The following is a 19269-nucleotide window of genomic DNA, read 5'->3' on the forward strand; positions in this document are numbered from 1 at the left end:
AATATACTTAAGACAAAGATGGCAAAAAATTATTGCTATGTTACATAAAATTAAAAACTAAATCAAAAGGCTCTTAACATGTTATATAATTCTTCCGTACTCCCATATATTAATTAATTGTGTTGAAATCTGGGGTCTCCTCTCTGAGCTGCCACCTTAACGTGGTAGAGGAGTTTGCGTGTCCCAATGATCCTAGGAGCTATGTTGTCCGGGGGCTTCTATGCCCCCTGGTAGGGTCTCCCAAGGCAAACTGGTCCTAGGTGAGGGATCAGACAAAGAGCAGCTCGAAGACCTCTATGAAGAACACGAACAAGGAACCCAGATTTCCCTCGCCCGGACGCGGGTCACCGGGGCCCTCCTCTGGAGCCAGGCCCGGAGGTGTGGCACGATGGCGAGCGCCTGGTGGCCGGGCCTGTCCCCATGGGGCCCGGCCGGGCACAGCCCGAAGAGGCAACGTGGGTCCCCCCTCCAATGGGCTCACCACCCATAGCAGGGGTCATAGAGGTCGGGTGCGATGTGAGCTGGGCGGAAGCCGAAGGCAGGGCACTTGGCGGTCCGATCCTCGGCTACAGAAGCTAGCTCTTGGGACGTGGAACGTCACCTCGCTGGGGGGGAAGGAGCCTGAGCTAGTGCGTGAGGTGGAGAAGTTCCGGCTAGATATAGTCGGACTCACTTCGACGCACAGCAAGGGCTCTGGAACCAGTTCTCTTGACAGGGGCTGGACTCTCTTCCACTCTGGCGTTGCCAGCAATGAGAGGCGACGGGCTGGGGTGGCAATTCTTGTTTCCCCTCGGCTCAAAGCCTGCACGTTGGAGTTCAACCCGGTGGACGAGAGGGTAGCCTCCCTCCGCCTTCGGGTGGGGGGACGGGTCCTGACTGTTGTTTGCGCTTACGCGCCCAACGGCAGTTCAGATTACCCACCCTTTTTGGATTCACTCGAGGGAGTACTGGAGAGTGCTCCCCCGGGTGATTCCCTCGTTCTACTGGGGGACTTCAACGCTCATGTTGGCAACGACAGTGAAACCTGGAGAGGCGTGATTGGGAAGAATGGCCGCCCGGATCTGAACCCGAGTGGTGTTTTGTTATTGGACTTTTGTGCTCGTCACGGATTGTCAATAACAAACACCATGTTCAAACATAAGGGTGTCCATATGTGCACTTGGCACCAGGACACCCTAGGCCGCAGTTCCATGATCGACTTTGTAGTTGTGTCATCGGATTTGCGGCCTCATGTTTTGGACACTCGGGTGAAGAGAGGGGCGGAGCTTTCTACCGATCACCACCTGGTGGTGAGTTGGCTGCGATGGTGGGGGAGGATGCCGGACAGACCTGGCAGGCCCAAACGCATTGTGAGGGTTTGCTGGGAACGTCTAGCAGAGTCTCCTGTCAGAGAGAGTTTCAATTCCCACCTCCGGAAGAACTTTGAACATGTCACGAGGGAGGCGCTGGACATTGAGTCCGAGTGGACGATGTTCCGTACCTCTGTTGTCGGGGCGGCCGATTGGAGCTGTGGCCGCAGGGTAGTTGGTGCCTGTCGTGGCGGTAATCCTAGAACCCGTTGGTGGACACCGGCGGTGAGGGATGCCGTCAAGCTGAAGAAGGAGTCCTATCGGGTTCTTTTGGCTCATGGGACTCCTGACGCAGCAGACAGGTACCGACAGGCCAAGCGGTGTGCGGCTTCAGCGGTCGCGGAGGCAAAAACTCGGACATGGGAGGAGTTCGGTGAGGCCATGGAAAAAGACTTCCGGACGGCTTCGAAGCAATTCTGGACCACCATCCGCCGCCTCAGGAAGGGGAAGCAGTGCAGTGTCAACACCGTGTATGGTGGGGATGGTGCTCTGTTGACCTCGACTGCGGATGTTGTGGATCGGTGGAGAGAATACTTCGAAGACCTCCTCAATCCTACCAGCACGTCTTCCTATGAGGAAGCAGGGCCTGGGGAATCTGTGGTGGGCTCTCCTATTTCTGGGGCTGAGGTTGCCGAGGTAGTTAAAAAGCTCCTCGGTGGCAAGGCCCCGGGGGTGGATGAGATCCGCCCGGAGTTCCTTAAGGCTCTGGATGTTGTGGGGCTGTCTTGGTTGACAAGACTCTGCAACATCGCGTGGACATCGGGGGCGGTACCTCTGGATTGGCAGACCGGGGTGGTGGTTCCTCTCTTTAAGAAGGGGAACCGGAGGGTGTGTTCCAACTATCGTGGGATCACACTCCTCAGCCTTCCCGGTAAGGTCTATTCAGGTGTACTGGAGAGGAGGCTACGCCGGATAGTCGAACCTCGGATTCAGGAGGAACAGTGTGGTTTTCGTCCTGGTCGTGGAACTGTGGACCAGCTCTATACTCTCGGCAGGGTCCTTGAGGGTGCATGGGAGTTTGCCCAACCAGTCTACATGTGCTTTGTGGACTTGGAGAAGGCATTCGACCGTGTACCCCGGGAAGTCCTGTGGGGAGTGCTCAGAGAGTATGGGGTAACGGACTGTCTTATTGTGGCGGTTCGCTCCCTGTATAATCGGTGTCAGAGCTTGGTCCGCATTGCCGGCAGTAAGTCGGACACGTTTCCAGTGAGGGTTGGACTCCGCCAGGGCTGCCCTTTGTCACCGATTCTGTTCATAACCTTTATGGACAGAATTTCTAGGCGCAGTCAGGGCGTTGAGGGTATCTGGTTTGGTGGCTGCAGGATTAGGTCTCTGCTTTTTGCAGATGATGTGGTCCTGATGGCTTCATCTGGCCAAGATCTTCAGCTCTCACTGGATCGGTTCGCAGCCGAGTGTGAAGCGACTGGGATGAGAATCAGCACCTCCAAATCCGAGTCCATGGTTCTCGCCCGGAAAAGGGTGGAGTGCCATCTCCGGGTTGGGGAGGAGATCTTGCCCCAAGTGGAGGAGTTCAAGTACCTCGGAGTCTTGTTCACGAGTGAGGGAAGAGTGGATCGTGAGATCGACAGGCGGATCGGTGCGGCATCTTCAGTAATGCGGACGCTGTATCGATCCGTTGTGGTGAAGAAGGAGCTGAGCCAGAAGGCAAAGCTCTCGATTTACCGGTCGATCTACGTTCCCATCCTCACCTATGGTCATGAGCTTTGGGTCATGACCGAAAGGACAAGATCACGGGTACAAGCGGCCGAAATGAGTTTCCTCCGCCGGGTGGCGGGGCTCTCCCTTAGAGATAGGGTGAGAAGCTCTGCCATCCGGGGGGAGCTCAAAGTAAAGCCGCTGCTCCTCCATATCGAGAGGAGCCAGATGAGGTGGTTCGGGCATCTGGTCAGGATGCCACCCGAACGCCTCCCTCGGGAGGTGTTTCGGGCACGTCCGACCGGTAGGAGGCCACGGGGAAGACCCAGGACACGTTGGGAAGACTATGTCTCCCGGCTGGCCTGGGAACGCCTCGGGATCCACCGGGAGGAGCTGGACGAAGTGGCTGGGGAGAGGGAAGTCTGGGCTTCCCTGCTTAGGCTGCTGCCCCCGCGACCCGACCTCGGATAAGCGGAAGAAGATGGATGGATGGATGGATGGATGGAAATCTGGGGTAACAATTACAAATCAAACATCAACTCTATGTTCTTACTTCAAAAGAAAGCTATTAGAATTGTAAATTATGCGGATTATCATGACCATACCAATGCTCTGTTTATTAAATTAAAAACATTAAAACTGCACGATCTGGTTGACCTCAACACTGCTATTGTGATGTACAAATCTCATAACCACATGCTGCCTGGGTGTCTACAGGAGAGGTTCAAACCTAGGGAGAGTCCCTATGACCTCAGAGGTTCAGCTGTCTTTCAAAAAGCAAACATAAGAACTAGTTAAAAAAAGTAGATGTTTCTGTCAGGGGGGTTCATCTGTGGAACAGCTTGGATGATTCCTTAAAATGTTCCAGTTCCATTCACACATTTAAAAACACTTTAAGACCAATGTCTTGGAAACATATATCACTCTTGAATCAACACAATAGTTAATACTATGATCAATGTTAATTACAAACTAAATGTGGGATATAAATAATTAGACTTAGACTGAGACAAACTTTATTGATCCACAAGGGAAGTTGTTCAACACAGTAGCTCAGTTACAATGATGGAAAGAGTAAGGATGGAAAGGACAATGCAGGTATAAATAGACTAAATATAGCGATATAAAATATAACATATACGAATATATACATATGTGTACAGTATATTATATATACAGATATATTATGTTATGTCTATAACATATATACAAAATATAACAATTACCATGTACAATATTACAGTATATGTGACAGCATATAATACACAGTAATAATGGAAGTATAATTGTTTGTATATAATTGGTACAAAGGTTTAACTAACACGTGTACAAGGATATTTCACATGTCTTTACTGTGTATATAATTGAACAGTGTTTATGGAAATGTCATAATTTTTGGAAGCTCATCTTGTATTTGACATTGTTTATAGGGTTAGGCGCAATAAGTGTTCAACTTCAGCCTAAACCCTTTCGGTCTGCAACATTTTCAATTTATGAATGTACAACTGTTTGTTTATGTAAAGCTGTTTGTTTATTTTGTTGACTACTGATCGAAGTAATAATAAACTAAACTAAAAAAGGCGTTAAAGCCCTTCTTCTTTTTTTTTTTTTTAAAGATACGTGTGCTAGTTCTAACTATTAGGCTGTTCTAGTTTTTGTTTTTTGTTTTTTTACTATTTATCTTACTTTTTTACTTTTTGGGGGCAGCTATTTGTGGTTTTAGCGTTGTTTTTATTTATTTATTTATTTATTTTATTTATTTATTTTTTTCAAATGCACTATAGCACTTTGAGGTTGTTTGCTCAAAATATGTATTTAATATATATATTTTTCCTGTGTGTGCAGAAACAATGGCCGTGCCTCCTTCATACGCTGATCTGGGCAAGTCTGCAAAGGACATCTTCAACAAAGGCTATGGTATGAGCGTCTCCACACTGTCACACCTATATACTTGAAGTGTTTTTACTACCCAGTTCTGCTCTGACTAAATTGATGGTCAAAACAACTCTTTGTTTAGGATTTGGCCTGGTGAAGCTTGACGTCAAGACCAAGTCAGCCAGTGGCGTGGTAAGGTCATTTAAGTGCATACAACGAGCTCACGCTCTTTGGGATCAAATATTTAAACCGTGGAAGTTGCATTTCAATTAGTTTTCATACTTGTTGGTGGTTTTGTCATCCATGGTGCATTATACGAGTAATCGTCACAATCTGCTAATCCCACTATAAAGGAATCTGTCAATGTTGCGTTGCATGGGTGACTTTTTTCTGTATTTACTTTGCACAATCAATAAGTTGTGAAAGTACAGCGAAATCCATTTGCTAACTAACTCAAGTCCTGGTCCACAGTGTTGTTACGGATAAAGTGCAGTGACATAACATTTGTGATAGAAAAAAAACCTACAAGAAATCACGGTTTGTGTCAAAATGTGCTGTCATTTTATAATAGCTTGCATATTTTTGCAAAAGCAGACTTGTAGTTATGTCCAAATAAATAAAAACACAAGAAGGGCGAGTTAAGCAACAGGAAATAAAGTACCATTAACATTCAAACTTCAAAATGGGTCCAAAGATCCTTTGGTTTTTTTAATGGTAAACTTCTGAGCTGTTCTTTTAACTTCCTTTTCAGCAACTAATAAAGTTCACCAATTATAATTTAGCAAAAATAGGGGGACATTGTCAAACTGCTGTAGGTAAAATAAAATCCTTTATTATTGATCGTTTATTATTGCTTCTTATGTCTCTAGCTAACATCGTGGCTGTTTTTTGCTACTTGTATATCGATTACCGCTTATGTTGATGTGAATCAGCCAATCTAAGGGATGTCAACTTAAACAGGTTCAGTGGGGCAGGGCTAAATGGCTGGAAACTGTATTACAATATAAATGTTTTATATCGGTCGATATTGTGTGTATGTGAGTGTGAATGTTGTCTGTCTATCTGTGTTGGCCCTGCGATGAGGTGGCGACTTGTCCAGGGTGTACCCCGCCTTCCGCCCGATTGTAGCTGAGATAGGCTCCAGCGCCCCCCGCGACCCCAAAGGGAATAAGCGGTAGAAAATGGATGGATGGATGGATTAAAAATAATGACTAGGAAAAAATATATTTTATCCAAACATTTTTATTTAAAATGTAACCCTCCTTCGATTATGATCAACATCCATCCATCCATCCATTTTCTACCGCTTGTCCCTTTTGGGGTTACAGGGGGTGCTGGAGCCTATCTCAGCTGCATTCGGGTGGAAGGCGGGGTACACCCTGGACAAGTCGCCACCTCATCGCAGGGCAAATGTCGACACAACCATTGAAAACAATGTAAACTTAATACTAAAATCTAATTAAAATGAAGTGTAACAAAATAGTGCAAAGTGTGAAAATGTTAACAGAGAAACATGAGAAGAACTATTTTCTCCTGGTTTGGTGCCAGGAAGTTAGAGCTGTGCTCTAAAGGGTGAGCACAGCTAAGGTGGTGTAATGTTACTGGACTTGGTGGGGACGAGCGCCTTGCCTAATTTACAGATCACATTGGTCTGAATTCGGTCAAGGGTTTCCCCTACATGTAAACGATCCTCGGGCCCAACGCCACGGCAAGATTAACACCGCCACACCTTCAAAATAAGTTTTTTCTTAAAAAAAAAAAAAAAAAAAAAAAAATTAACATGAAAACTAATCTAAATTATATATTATATGAATGGGTGTACTCTATGTAGTCTGTTTGTGTACTATTGGCTCTATTACGTTGAAAAACAGTTTAAATCTAAATTGCCTGTCTGAAGCACATAAGCTGGTCGTGATCTAATGGAGTTGACACCCAGCAAAATTAAGGAGAGAAAGTTGAAGAGAAAGATATTTTAAGCTAATTATTGCATTTCTTGTTCAAGCCAGTGTAAACTACCCTAAATCTTTTGACTTTACTACCGACAATAACGTCTAACTTTACGCCGCATGCGTTTTAAAACCTCCTTTTGGACATCGCTATGTGGAGTGTGCGTTTGTCCCCGTGCGTGTGTGGGTTTTCTTTGGGCACTCACGTTTCCTCCCACATTCCAAAAATGTTCATGTTAGCTTCATTGGAGACTGAAAAATTTCCATTGATATGAATGTTGGTGTGAAGGATTGTTTATACACAGTACATGTGCCTGCGATTGGCCATGCTAATTTGAGTTAGCTTGTCTATAAGCTAGTCCATTGTACGTTAGCATAAAGCTAGCTCGACCTTCATCCTGCATAATTGTATTGCTTTTTTCAGTTTATTCCAAATTATATTATTAATCTAACATGATTCCTCCATGTATGTGCACTTCATGTGTTTTTTTATTTTATTAAATCAACATAAAAAACACAAGATACACTTACAATTAGTGCACCAACCCATAAAAAAAACCTCCCTCCCCCATTTACACTCATTCAAACAAAAGGGTTGTTTCTTTCTGTTTTTAATATTCTGGTTCCTACAATATAGAACAATACAACAAGGGATACAGTCCGTGAAGCACATGATTGTGTGTGCTGCTGGTCCACTAACATTTTCATTAATTACTATTTTTTATGTAATTATTTTTATATTGTTTTACTTTCTTTTTTTATTCAAGAAAATGTTTTTTGTTTATTTATCTTATTTTATTATGTTTTTTAAAAATGGACCTTATCTTCACCAGACCAGATTGTCAATGAAATTAAATTGTTTAAAGGGTTCTTAAAACCAGGTCCAGTCCAGATTATGTCAGCAACACACACCTTCATTTATGTACACTGAAAATTAGGGAACACAACAACAAATTGCATATAATCTATAAACAAAATTACATTTTCAAAATAAGCATTTATGTACAGTCCAGATTATGTCCAGGTCGTGTTTGTATAATGTACTTTCTGTAGTGTGATTAGTTTTACAGTGACTTCATTTAGAAGAATATCAACAAAACTAAAGTTTTTTTTTTTTTCAATTTTAATTCAAAGGACTGTGTAACATATTTGGCAAACTAAATTGCAACATTCAGGGAAGGCAACCCTTGAAACTGCATTGATCAAAGCGAGCACAGTCTAGCAAGTCAAATTGCTGATTCAATGTAAGAAATGATTTTTTAACATTATTTATGGCATTAATAAACAAAAACATTATTTGTTTTTAAATATATATAAAACATTTGTTTAGCCTTTTTAAAGAACATATATGCTAATCAAAATTATCATGTCATGTATGTCGTCATATTGACCACGCCCCCACCCAACCCTTCCAGTCCGTTTTTAAAAAATCCAAAAAACTGCCATACTGTCGAGGTGACTTTTCCTGTTTTATTGTCGACAATGTCCTCGCTCTCTGCAGCACTCATTTTTAGTTTCTCTTCTTGCCGTAATGCTGAGAATCAACTGCGAAACAAGATGGCGCAGCAACCAAACGTGATAGTTGATACTGTTACTTGATTTGATTGATCAGTGATTACTTCTTGCGTTGCTCGGTCACCAGAGAGCGAGTGCTAAACGCATTTTTGATTGATATTGATTACGTGTCTATTGTGATATATATTGATATCGTTTTGTCGCTCAGCCCTAGGTTCCTATGTATTATTTTGTTGCCAGGTATATAAATTGTGCACCAGCCATACTAAATAATGTTTTGTTAGTTTTTCTCATAGATTGAAGTTAGGGTGGCACATTGTGGTCATCGATGATAAAGCAAGTCTAAATATTGTTGATGTAATCTGAAAATGTGGATGACAGACATGGCCTCGATAGTTACTTTTACTGAAGAACAAGCAGGACTGTAAGTCTTGTCTTGTGTAACGTTGTTTCTTTTGTAGTAATTTAATTTGACGTTCGCCTCGCAGGAATTCAAAACATCCGGTTCCTCTAACACCGACACCAGCAAAGTCGCAGGCAGCTTGGAAACCAAATACAAGAGGGCAGAGTATGGCCTGACCTTCACCGAGAAGTGGAACACCGACAACACCCTGGGAACAGAAATCACCATTGAAGATCAGGTAATGATTCAAGGAACCTTATTGCCAAGAACACCAGAATTACCTCATTATTATTTCCTCCAGTCTTCATGATTGTGCTTGTTTCTCACAGATCGCCAAAGGACTGAAGTTGACTTTTGACACAACCTTCTCACCCAACACAGGGTATGATAATTACGTCTTTGTTTCCCTGTGTTAAAACTAGAGTTAATCTCATGTTTTATTGTACTTAAATATAGTCTTTATAGTTAGCATATATAATTCTCATGGTTTATAGTACTTAAATATAGTATTTATAGTTAGTACATATAATTCTTGCAACATGATCTGTACACTGCCCATGTCATAACGTGCTGTTGGCTATCCGACACCCCCCCATTCCAAATGTAGAACTCGTCTGTCACTTGGTGGAAACCACATTACTAATAATACTAATACTCAAGGTCACCTTATAACAGATAAAAGATTAATCAGTCGTTTGACAAACAATTAAAAAACTAATATATATATATACAATATATATAGTGCAAATGAGAAGTGACATGGAGGCAACTGATTAACATGAGTAAGCTAGTTTAAAAAGATATGTTTTCAGGCAAGATTTGAAGGTGGCAATGATAAAGGAGTGTCAAATGTCCTGGGGCAGAGTTCCAGAGGTAGGGGGGCTGAGTGACTAAATGCTCTTGACCCCATGGTAACCAAGAGTGTAGGTGGGAGGATGAGCTGGATGGAGGAAGAAGACCCAAGAGAACGGGAGGGTGTGTTGATATGAAGAAGATCGGTGAGATATGGAAGGGCAAGATTGTTGATGGCCTTAAATGTGAGGAGAAGGATCTTGTAGTGGATGCGATATTTAATGGGGAGCCAATGGAGTTGCTTCAGGACAGGTGTTATGTGACTAATGGAGGAGGTGCTAGTAATGACACGGGCAGCGGAGTTTTGAAGCAGTTGTAGTTTATAGATGGACTTGTCAGGTAAAGAGTAGAGAATTCCAGTAGTCCAAACGAGATATGACCAGGATGTAAACCAGAATTTCAGCGCTGCTGAGGGAGAGAGATGGGCGTAGGCGAGAGATATTGCGTAGATGGAAGTATGCCGACCGAGTGACATTATTGATGTGGGACTTGAATGATAAAGTGCTCTCCAGGATGACTGTTATTACTGCATTGTCCCACAAGTTTCCACTTTTTTTTAAAAACATTGTTTTACCACAACATGTGAGGTGTTTGAGTCCAAAGGATGTCATCGAGTCATGCTAACACCGACTTATACGATGTTAAGGCTGACGTGTGATGTTTTCAGTGTTGGTGCTAGGAATTTTCTAAATGGGGTCCCACTTTTTTGTAACGGTTTTGAAAACAAATGATAAATGTATGCATTATCCTGTTGTTTCTCACATTCTATATTGTGTTTTGGAAAGAGGTTGCCATAAACGGTAGAGGGTATTCTAGTAAAATATGCAGAGAAGAGATGTGTCAGTATCAAAATATTACTTGAAATCAATTTTTGGCAGCAGCAAAGTGGTCGTTTGGGTAGATTTTAGCTTTGTAAAGGGAATTTCAACAAGTAAACAGTACAGTAGGTACTTGATTTTGATATGTAATGCTCATAAGTAGGGATGTCCGATAATATCGGACTGCCGATATTATCGCCCGATAAATGCTTTAAAATGTAATATCGGAATGTATCGCTATCGGTTTCAAAATTATTGGTATCGGTTTCAAAAAAGTAAAATTTAAGACTTTTTAAAACGCCGCTGTGTACACGGACGTAGGGAGAAGTACAGAGCGCCAATAAACCTTAAAGGCACGTCCTTTGCGTGCCGGCCCAGTCACATAATATCTACGGCTTTTCACACTCACAAGAGAATGCCATCCATACTTGGTCAACAGCCATACAGGTCACACTGAGGGTGGCCGTATAAACAACTTTAACACTGTTACAAATATGCGCCACACTGTGAACCCACACCAAACAAGAATGACAAACACATCCGCACCGTAACACAACATAAACATAACAGAACAAATACCCAGAACCCCTTGCAGCACTAACTCTTCTGGGACGCTACAATATATACCCCCAAAACCCCCCCAACCCCGCCCACCTCAACCTCCTCATGCTCTGTCAGGAAGAGCATGTCCCAAATTCCAAGCTGCTGGTTTGAGGCTTGTTAAAAAAAAAAAAAAAAATGCACTTTGTGACTTCAATAATAAATATGGAAGTGCCATGTTGGCATTTTTTTCCATAACTTGAGTTGATTTATTTTGGAAAACCTTGTTACATTGTTTAATGCATCTAGCGGGGCATCACAACAAATTTAGGCATAATAATGTGTTAATTCCACGACTGTATATATCGGTATCGGTTGATATCGGAATCGGTAATTAAGAGTTGGACAATATCTGAATATCGGATGTCGGCCAAAAAGCCATTATCGGACATCTCTACTCATAAGGGTATTCTAGTAAAATATGCAGAAATGAGATATGTCAATATCAAAATATTACGTTGAATAATTTTTTTGTCAGGCAATATTACATTTAATGAAAACTTTACATAAATGAATACATCCAGACACTATAAATATTTATGTGCACGAAGAAATAACAGTTAAAATTGTATGTATCCTCCAAACAAGAAAGAGGTTTTATCACATCAACAACGGACTAACAGTCCTTTAAATCTCATTAATACCACAGAAAAGGCAAACTGTCATTTTCCGGACACGATTAAGGTTTAAATAATGTCAAACACGTAGCGTTACAATAACCAGGAAGATAAACTGTTTGTTTCGCACCGAGTAATCCGCTTGTGGACAGACCAAGCCAAGCAATGCAAGTTTAGCGAGCGGTGCGCGCTTTCGCAAAGGAGGCAATCACATTTTGGCACAACACCGGCAAATATAAACAAACTTCCTCCTATCCAGGAGATCGCAAAAAGCCACTGCCTGACCAGGGCTCAGAAAATATACAGAGACTCCTCCCACGCCCACCAAGGACTGTTTTCACTGCTGGACTCTAGAAAGAGGTTCCGCAGCCTCCGTAGCAGAACCTCCAGGTTCTCTAACAGCTTCTTCCCTCAGGCCGTAAGACTCTTGAACGCATTAAAATAATCCCCATAACTCGCTGGAATATAAAGACAATATAACACACATCCATAAACGTGGATGCATTTGCAAAAGTGCAGTATATTTATCTGTACAGTAATCTATTTATTTATATCTGCACCTTATTGCTCTTTTATCCTGCACTACCATGAGCTAATGCATCGAAATTTCGTTCTTATCTGTACTGTAAAATTCAAATTTCAATGACAAAGCTGCAAGCAGCGTTGGTCGGGCCCGCGTATTTGGCAGGTGCTAGTCCTAAGTGTCCCAATACTTTTGTCCAGTTTTAGTCCCAAGTGTCCCAATACTTTTGGCAAGTTGCAGTCCCAAGTGTCCCAATACTTTTGTCCAGTGTAGGTGTCCCAATACGTGTGTCCAGTGGTAGTCCTAAGTGTCCCAATACTTTTGTCCAGTTTTAGTCCCAAGTGTCCCAATACTTTTGGCAAGTTGCAGTCCCAAGTGTCCCAATACTTTTGTCCAGTGTAGGTGTCCCAATACGTGTGTCCAGTGGTAGTCCGAATTGTCCCAATACTTTTGTTTAGTGTACCTACCTTGTCTGCATTGTGTGGGCACGCTGGTGCTTCCTGCTTTTAAGCAGCCTTCTTGAAAAAACAGCTGCATCAGCGCAGCGGCTCTTTAAAGGGTCATAAAATCAAAACCGGAGCCGGTATCAAAACTCTTTCGCTAACTTTCATTTAGAAGGGTTCAATCTATCTCCTGTGTTAGTTTGAAGCCGAAACGACAAACACGCTCAGAGGAGATAATGTTTGAAGAAAGGTGACCGGTTTTTACAAAAATGTTGTATTGAAGGGGGAATAGCAAACTTCCTGTAGATTTTTACTGGGGGTTGTCAATTTATGAAATGTAGGTCTAAGTGAGACCTACGGAGAGGTTTTTGTTTCATGTCTCTCCGACCTTCCCAGTGGGAGTTACAGGCAGTTGTGTCATTTTTTTCTTCCGAGGAGCAGTTTTATCTCAGTTTTATTCAAAAATTGCTCTAGAGCGCAATTTTGAGATTTGGGGTTAGGTTTTTTTATTAGATCGCAATTTTTGCCAGTCCTGATGTGTGCGTTCAGTTTGGTGAGTTTTGAAGCATGTTAAGGGGGTCAAATTACAGCTCAAAGAGGCAAAAGTAACTGTTTTTAGTATTTTTTTGTCTTGAAGGGGGAATTGCCAACTTCCTGTTGATTTCTGCCCAATGATATACAATTATGAAAACTAGGTCTAAGTCAGACCTACATAGAGGTTTTGTTTCATGTCTCTCCGATCTTCCTAGTGGGAGATATAGGCAGTCTAGTTTTTTTTTTTTCTAAGGGGCGCTAGAGCGCAATTTTGAGTTTTGTGGTTCGTTTTTTTTATTAAAAGACAATTTTCGCAGGTCCTGATGTGTGGGTCAAATATGGTGAGCAAATTAGTGCTCAAAGAGGCGGCGGAAGAATAAAGAATAATAAGGAATAAAACCTTACAAATTCAATAGGTCCTTATGTCCCATTGCATAAGGACTCCCTTTGGGAGTCCTTATACAATGGGCCATGCGGGCCCTAATAAAAGGAAGTCTAAGTCTAAAACAAAACATCGGCAAAAAACGATAATCGATTAAAAAAAACAAGCAAACCAGAGTTTTGACCCGGAGAAAGCAGGGTTGGGAGACAAAAAGAAAAATCCGGACTTCCGGAAATGCGCGTCCTTTCTGATTTCAATGCGTAAAAAGACACAAAAAGTGTGTTAACGCCAACATTGGTTTTACATATGTCTTTCATTGTGGTTTCATACCAATGTGAATATTGCATCACCTGTGTGGCCCTCACCTGCCTTCAAACAGCAAGAAAAGCGGCAAGGTCAAGACCGCCTACAAGCGCGAGTACGTCAACCTGGGCTGCGATGTCGACTTTGACTTCGCCGGCCCCACCATCCACGGAGCGGCCGTTGTCGGCTACGAGGGCTGGCTGGCCGGTTACCAGATGACCTTCGACACCGCCAAATCGAAGATGAGCCAGAACAACTTTGCCATTGGTTACAAGACGGGAGACTTCCAGCTGCACACAAACGTGTAAGTACAGTTTAGAGTTGACTAACTTCAACATTCTTTGATACGGTCTCACTGCTATTCATGCACTTTAAAGCAATGATGGGGCAGAGTTCGGAGGGTCCATCTATCAGAAGGTGAGCGACAAGCTGGAGACTGCAGTCAACCTGGCATGGACTGCTGGCAGCAACAGCACACGCTTTGGCATCGCTGCTAAATACCAGCTGGACAAGGACGCCTCTGTCAGCGTAAGTAAAGCATCAATAAGGTGATGCATAAGAAATATTTGCCTGTAAAATGACTTAAATACCTTTTTTTCTTTTTTGCAGGCTAAAGTGAACAACAATAGCCTTGTTGGTATTGGCTACACCCAGACTCTTAGACCGGGTGAGTTATGAAAGTCTGTTTTTTACACTTTGGCCTTGTTCACACTGCAAGTCAATTCCCATTTATGTTTTGCCCATATGTGACCTGTATCGGATTTGTTCATGTCAATTAACGGTGTTACAAAAAAGATCAGTTAGAATAATACATAATGTTGGATATAGAGAACACACAAATCCTTTATTTATTGAATCAAAGATGCTGAAATTCTACGACATAGTGAATTTGCAAACAGCTAAAATTATACACAAAGCAAACTATAACCTGCTACCCAAGAATATACAACAATTCTTCTCAAAAAAAGAGGAGAAATGTAATTTAAAACATTTGTATGCACGTACAACACTTAAGACCTTCAGTATATCAGTATGTGGAATTAAATTATGGAATGGATTAAGCAAAGCAATCAAACAATGTACTAATATGATCCACTTCAAGAAACTCTTCAAACTTAAAGTGTTTACAAAGTACAAAGAAGAAGAACCATGATAAACATTCTGAATTTATTTAACTCATCCATTCTTTCATTCTTTCACTCACAAAATAATCTTACTTATCTCAACATATGAAATGTAACTTACTTCACCAATTATTATTTATTTACTTATTTTATTGTGATTACTTATGGAGTATATTGTGAATAAATTGAGAACAGGAAGTGAACAAAAGTTTTAGCAACTGTTATGTAAAAGAAAAGGTGTAGGATTAAATAAGCTCTGCTTCTTCCTACTCCTTTTCGAACATGTTGAAAAGAGAAACTGGAGATTGTGATGTATCATGTTGTATGCTTGCATGTTCGAAATAAACTCAAACTCAACTCAACTCGACTCAATGTGAACAGTACAATTCCGGATTTTTTATATCCGACCCAGATTTATGTCCTATGTGGATATAAATCGGTTATGTATGCGGTGCGACTGCAGTCTGAACGCTGCGCTCGCATTCATCCCATCAAAGGTCATCAAAAAGCAATAAACGTCATAATTCTTTGCCAGAATAGACAGTTACCAAATAAGTAGTTGACAAATGAGCAGAAAACAGGTGAAAATAAAATGTTTTAGGAAATCGCGTCAATGTTCCACCTAGGGCTGGGCAATATGGCCTTTTATTAATATCTCAATATTTTTTGGCCATGTCACGATACACGATATATATCTCGATATTTTGCCTTAGCCTTGAATGAACACTTGATGCATATAATCCCAGCAGTATGATGATTCTTTGTGTCTACATTAAAACATTCTTCTTCATACTGCATTAATATATGCTACTTTTAAACTTTCATGCAGAGAGGGAAATCACAACTACGTCAATTTAGCAAAAGTGTATTTTTTAAACAGTTATTAAGCAGTGGCACAAACAGTCATGTCATTTCCAAAACAAAGTGCAAGATTGTCAGAGACATTTTAAAACAAGCTATTAGTGCACTTTTGTGCATGATGTCACTAAGATGACACATCAAAACACTAAATTAAAGTGCACTTTTTGTACAGAACGCCACTACAATAGTTTAAAACAAATAAAGTGCACTTTTGTGCATGATGTCACACAAGATATTTCAATAAGTGTCAAATAAAAATGAGCTGCATAATAGGAAATCAAATAGTGTATGTCCTTCGCTATGTGGTAGGTTCCTGCGGACGTTATCTCCTTATGTTTGTAGATTTTTTTTTTTGCATACGGTGTTGATGCGGAAATAGTTGCTTCGGCATTTTGTTGGTGTGGCACCGAACGGAGATGTTGACATGCGGAGTTTCAAGCACTCTTCATTCTCTAGCGGGTGACTTTTTAAATGATGCTACATTTATTAGCAACGCTTTTGCCGCATAAATGTTCAACATATTCCCGCTTGAAGCGGGGGGTGTATATTGTAGCGTCCCGGAAGAGTTAGTGCTGCAAGGGGTTCTGGGTATTTGTTCTGTTGTGTTTATGTTGTGTTACGGTGCGGATGTTCTCCCGAAATGTGTTTGTCATTCTTGTTTGGTGTGGGTTCACAGTGTGGCGATGTTGTGTTACGGTGCGGATGTTCTCCCGAAATGTGTTTGTCATTCTTGTTTGGTGTGGGTTCACAGTGTAGCGATGTTGTGTTACGGTGCGGATGTTCTCCCGAAATGTGTTTGTCATTCTTGTTTGGTGTGGGTTCACAGTGTGGCGATGTTGTGTTACGGTGCGGATGTTCTCCCGAAATGTGTTTGTCATTCTTGTTTGGTGTGGGTTCACAGTGTAGCGATGTTGTGTTACGGTGCGGATGTTCTCCCGAAATGTGTTTGTCATTCTTGTTTGGTGTGGGTTCACAGTGTGGCGATGTTGTGTTACGGTGCGGATGTTCTCCCAAAATGTTTGTCATTCTTGTTTGGTGTGGGTTCACAGTGTGGCGCATATTTGTAACGGTTTTAAAGTTGTTTATACGGCCACCCTCAGTGTGACCTGTATGGCTGTTGACCAAGTATGCTTGGCATTCACTTTTGTGTGTGAAAAGCGTAGATATTATGTGACTGGGCCGGCACGCAAAAGCAGTACTTTTAAGGTTTATTGGCGCTCTGTACTTCTCCCTACGTCCGTGTACCACTCCGTACTACGGCGTTTTAAAAAAGTCAGAAATGTTGCTTTTTGAAACAGATACCGATAATTTCCGATATTACATTTTAAAGCATTTATCGGCCGATAATATCGGCAGTCCGATATTATCGGACATCTCTAAAAATGACCTTGACAGCGTGGGACAAGCAGAAATGCAGAAAGCCGTGTTTGTTTACAGCGAAAGTCACTGCTTATTCAGCACCTGCAGTGAGCAAACTTGTCCAAAAGATGGCGACATAGCACAAGCAATAACACATCTTTCCGTTTATGGTACGGTGCTGCGCATGTCAAAGTAAAGTATTCACATTTAAGGTGTGATGCATGAAAACACACGTCATAATCAGATCATTTTTTCAGGGTCCATGTACACGGTAGCATTGTAACCCCGATGATGATCAGATGAAATAAATGTAGCTCACGTACACGTGGCTAATGTTGTCTCCTCTACCTGCACAGGTGTGAAACTCACCCTGGCCGGCCTGGTCGACGGGAAGAACTTCAATGCTGGAGGCCACAAGCTGGGTCTGGGCTTGGAACTGGAAGCCTAAAGCTTGTTTTTTTCCTCCCACACTAAGGAACTCCGGAATATCAGAAGACAATTTGGCCTTAATGTACTTCCCAACCAGCAGGGGGCCACCTTGACGAGATCCGGTTCAAAGGCTACAACAACAAACTCTGAGCACCAAGTCACATTGGTGCTTCTCTTTGTTGCTTTCTTGTTGCAAGAGTCAGCTGGTGGCGTATTATTTATATATATATACACATGTAATATGGTTCCTGTCCAGCACTGCCATAATGATAAAACTACAGTCCATTTCCCTCACCACGCCTGTGAGGCTTTATTGTGTTCTTCATACCAGACACTCCTTTTTGTCCGTTGTCATACACCTTTTTTTTTTTTTAAACACCATCTGATATTCCTCAGTTTTAAGAAATACACTAGGCTTTTTTTTCCCCCTCTTGCTGTCTAAAAACCGCTGCAAGCCTCCTTCCGGTTCACGCACACACATAAGGGACGAGCGGCTTGTCCGCCAGCAGGCCCTTAAACCGAGCAGTTTTTGGGTTTACTTCCAGTGAAACAAGGAGTTCTTCAAAGCCAAACTTAATGAAATCTAAAAGTTAGCTGTTGTCACCTTCTTGTACATGGAGGTCCTTTTGTGGACGGTAACTTTTCAATAAAGTCTCTGAACTCCGAATGGCCGCTGTCTCGTGTCATTTTGCCGCATTTGTGGTTCTCGTAATTCACACGCTTTAACACAAATGTTAAAGTTAATAAATTAATAAAGTGACATAAACCTGAAATGTCAAATTAATACATGGTTATAACCCAAATACCCTATTTTTCGGGTTATAGAGCGCACCGGTATTTAAGCCACACCCACCAAATTTTTGGGAAAAAAAATGTTTACATATATTTGCCACAGGCCCTGCGATGAGGTAGCGACTTGTCCAGGGTGTACCCCCCCTTCCGCCTGAATGCAGCTGAGATAGACTCCAGCACCCCCTGCCACCCCAAAAGGGACAAGCGGTAGAAAATGGATGGACGGATGGACTCAAAAGAGTGAGTTGTATTTTTCATGCACTTATTTTTGCTGTATTTATCTGACACAAGTGGAAAGCCGGTCCCTGAAAATAATGCCTACATTAAACCGGTCCATGGTGCTAAAAAGGTTGGGGAGCCCTGCGTCTAGTCCACTTTTCTTCTATTCCTTTTTTCCTCTCCTCCTCTTGTCTTCTATTAGACTCTTCTACACTTCCTTTATTCCACTGTTCCTTTATCCCCTTGTTGACCTGTTCCACATTTCTCTATTCTAGTGTTCCTTTATGCCATCATTCTTATTTTACTCTATTCCAATGTTCCTTTATCCCCTTGTTCACCCGTTCCACTATTCCTCTATTTCACTTTTCCATTATTTCTCTATTCTAGTGTTCCTTTATTCCATCATTTTTATTTTACTGTAGTCCACTGTTCCTCTATTCCAATGTTCCTTTATCCCCTTGTTCACCCGTTCCACTATTCCTCTATTTCATTTTTCCACGATTTCTCTATTCTAGTGTTCCTTTATTCCGTCATTCTTATCGTACTCTATTCCACTGTTCCTTTATCCCCTTGTTCACCCGTTCCACTATTCCTCTAGTCCACTTTTCTTCTATTCCTCTGTTGCTTTGTAACTTTTCCTCTCCTCCTCTTGTCTTCTATTAGACTCTT

General features: G+C 42.0%; 1 protein-coding gene across 1 annotated transcript in view; it reads left to right on the plus strand.

The window, feature by feature from the left end:
- vdac2 (voltage-dependent anion channel 2) overlaps window positions 1–18256 on the plus strand; it is a 22870-nt gene extending 4614 nt beyond the window's left edge. The window contains exons 2-9 of the mRNA XM_061935255.1: window positions 4851–4922; window positions 5023–5072; window positions 8830–8982; window positions 9074–9126; window positions 13893–14120; window positions 14194–14344; window positions 14426–14483; window positions 17517–18256. Of these exons, the coding sequence (XP_061791239.1) occupies window positions 4856–4922; window positions 5023–5072; window positions 8830–8982; window positions 9074–9126; window positions 13893–14120; window positions 14194–14344; window positions 14426–14483; window positions 17517–17608 (852 nt within the window). The 5' untranslated portion in view covers window positions 4851–4855 and the 3' untranslated portion in view covers window positions 17609–18256. The remainder of the gene's footprint in view (window positions 1–4850; window positions 4923–5022; window positions 5073–8829; window positions 8983–9073; window positions 9127–13892; window positions 14121–14193; window positions 14345–14425; window positions 14484–17516) is intronic.
- Window positions 18257–19269: the final 1013 nt, after the last annotated feature.

The sequence above is a fragment of the Nerophis lumbriciformis genome, linkage group LG02 (assembly GCF_033978685.3).
Source record: "Nerophis lumbriciformis linkage group LG02, RoL_Nlum_v2.1, whole genome shotgun sequence".
Lineage (NCBI taxonomy): Eukaryota > Metazoa > Chordata > Actinopteri > Syngnathiformes > Syngnathidae > Nerophis > Nerophis lumbriciformis.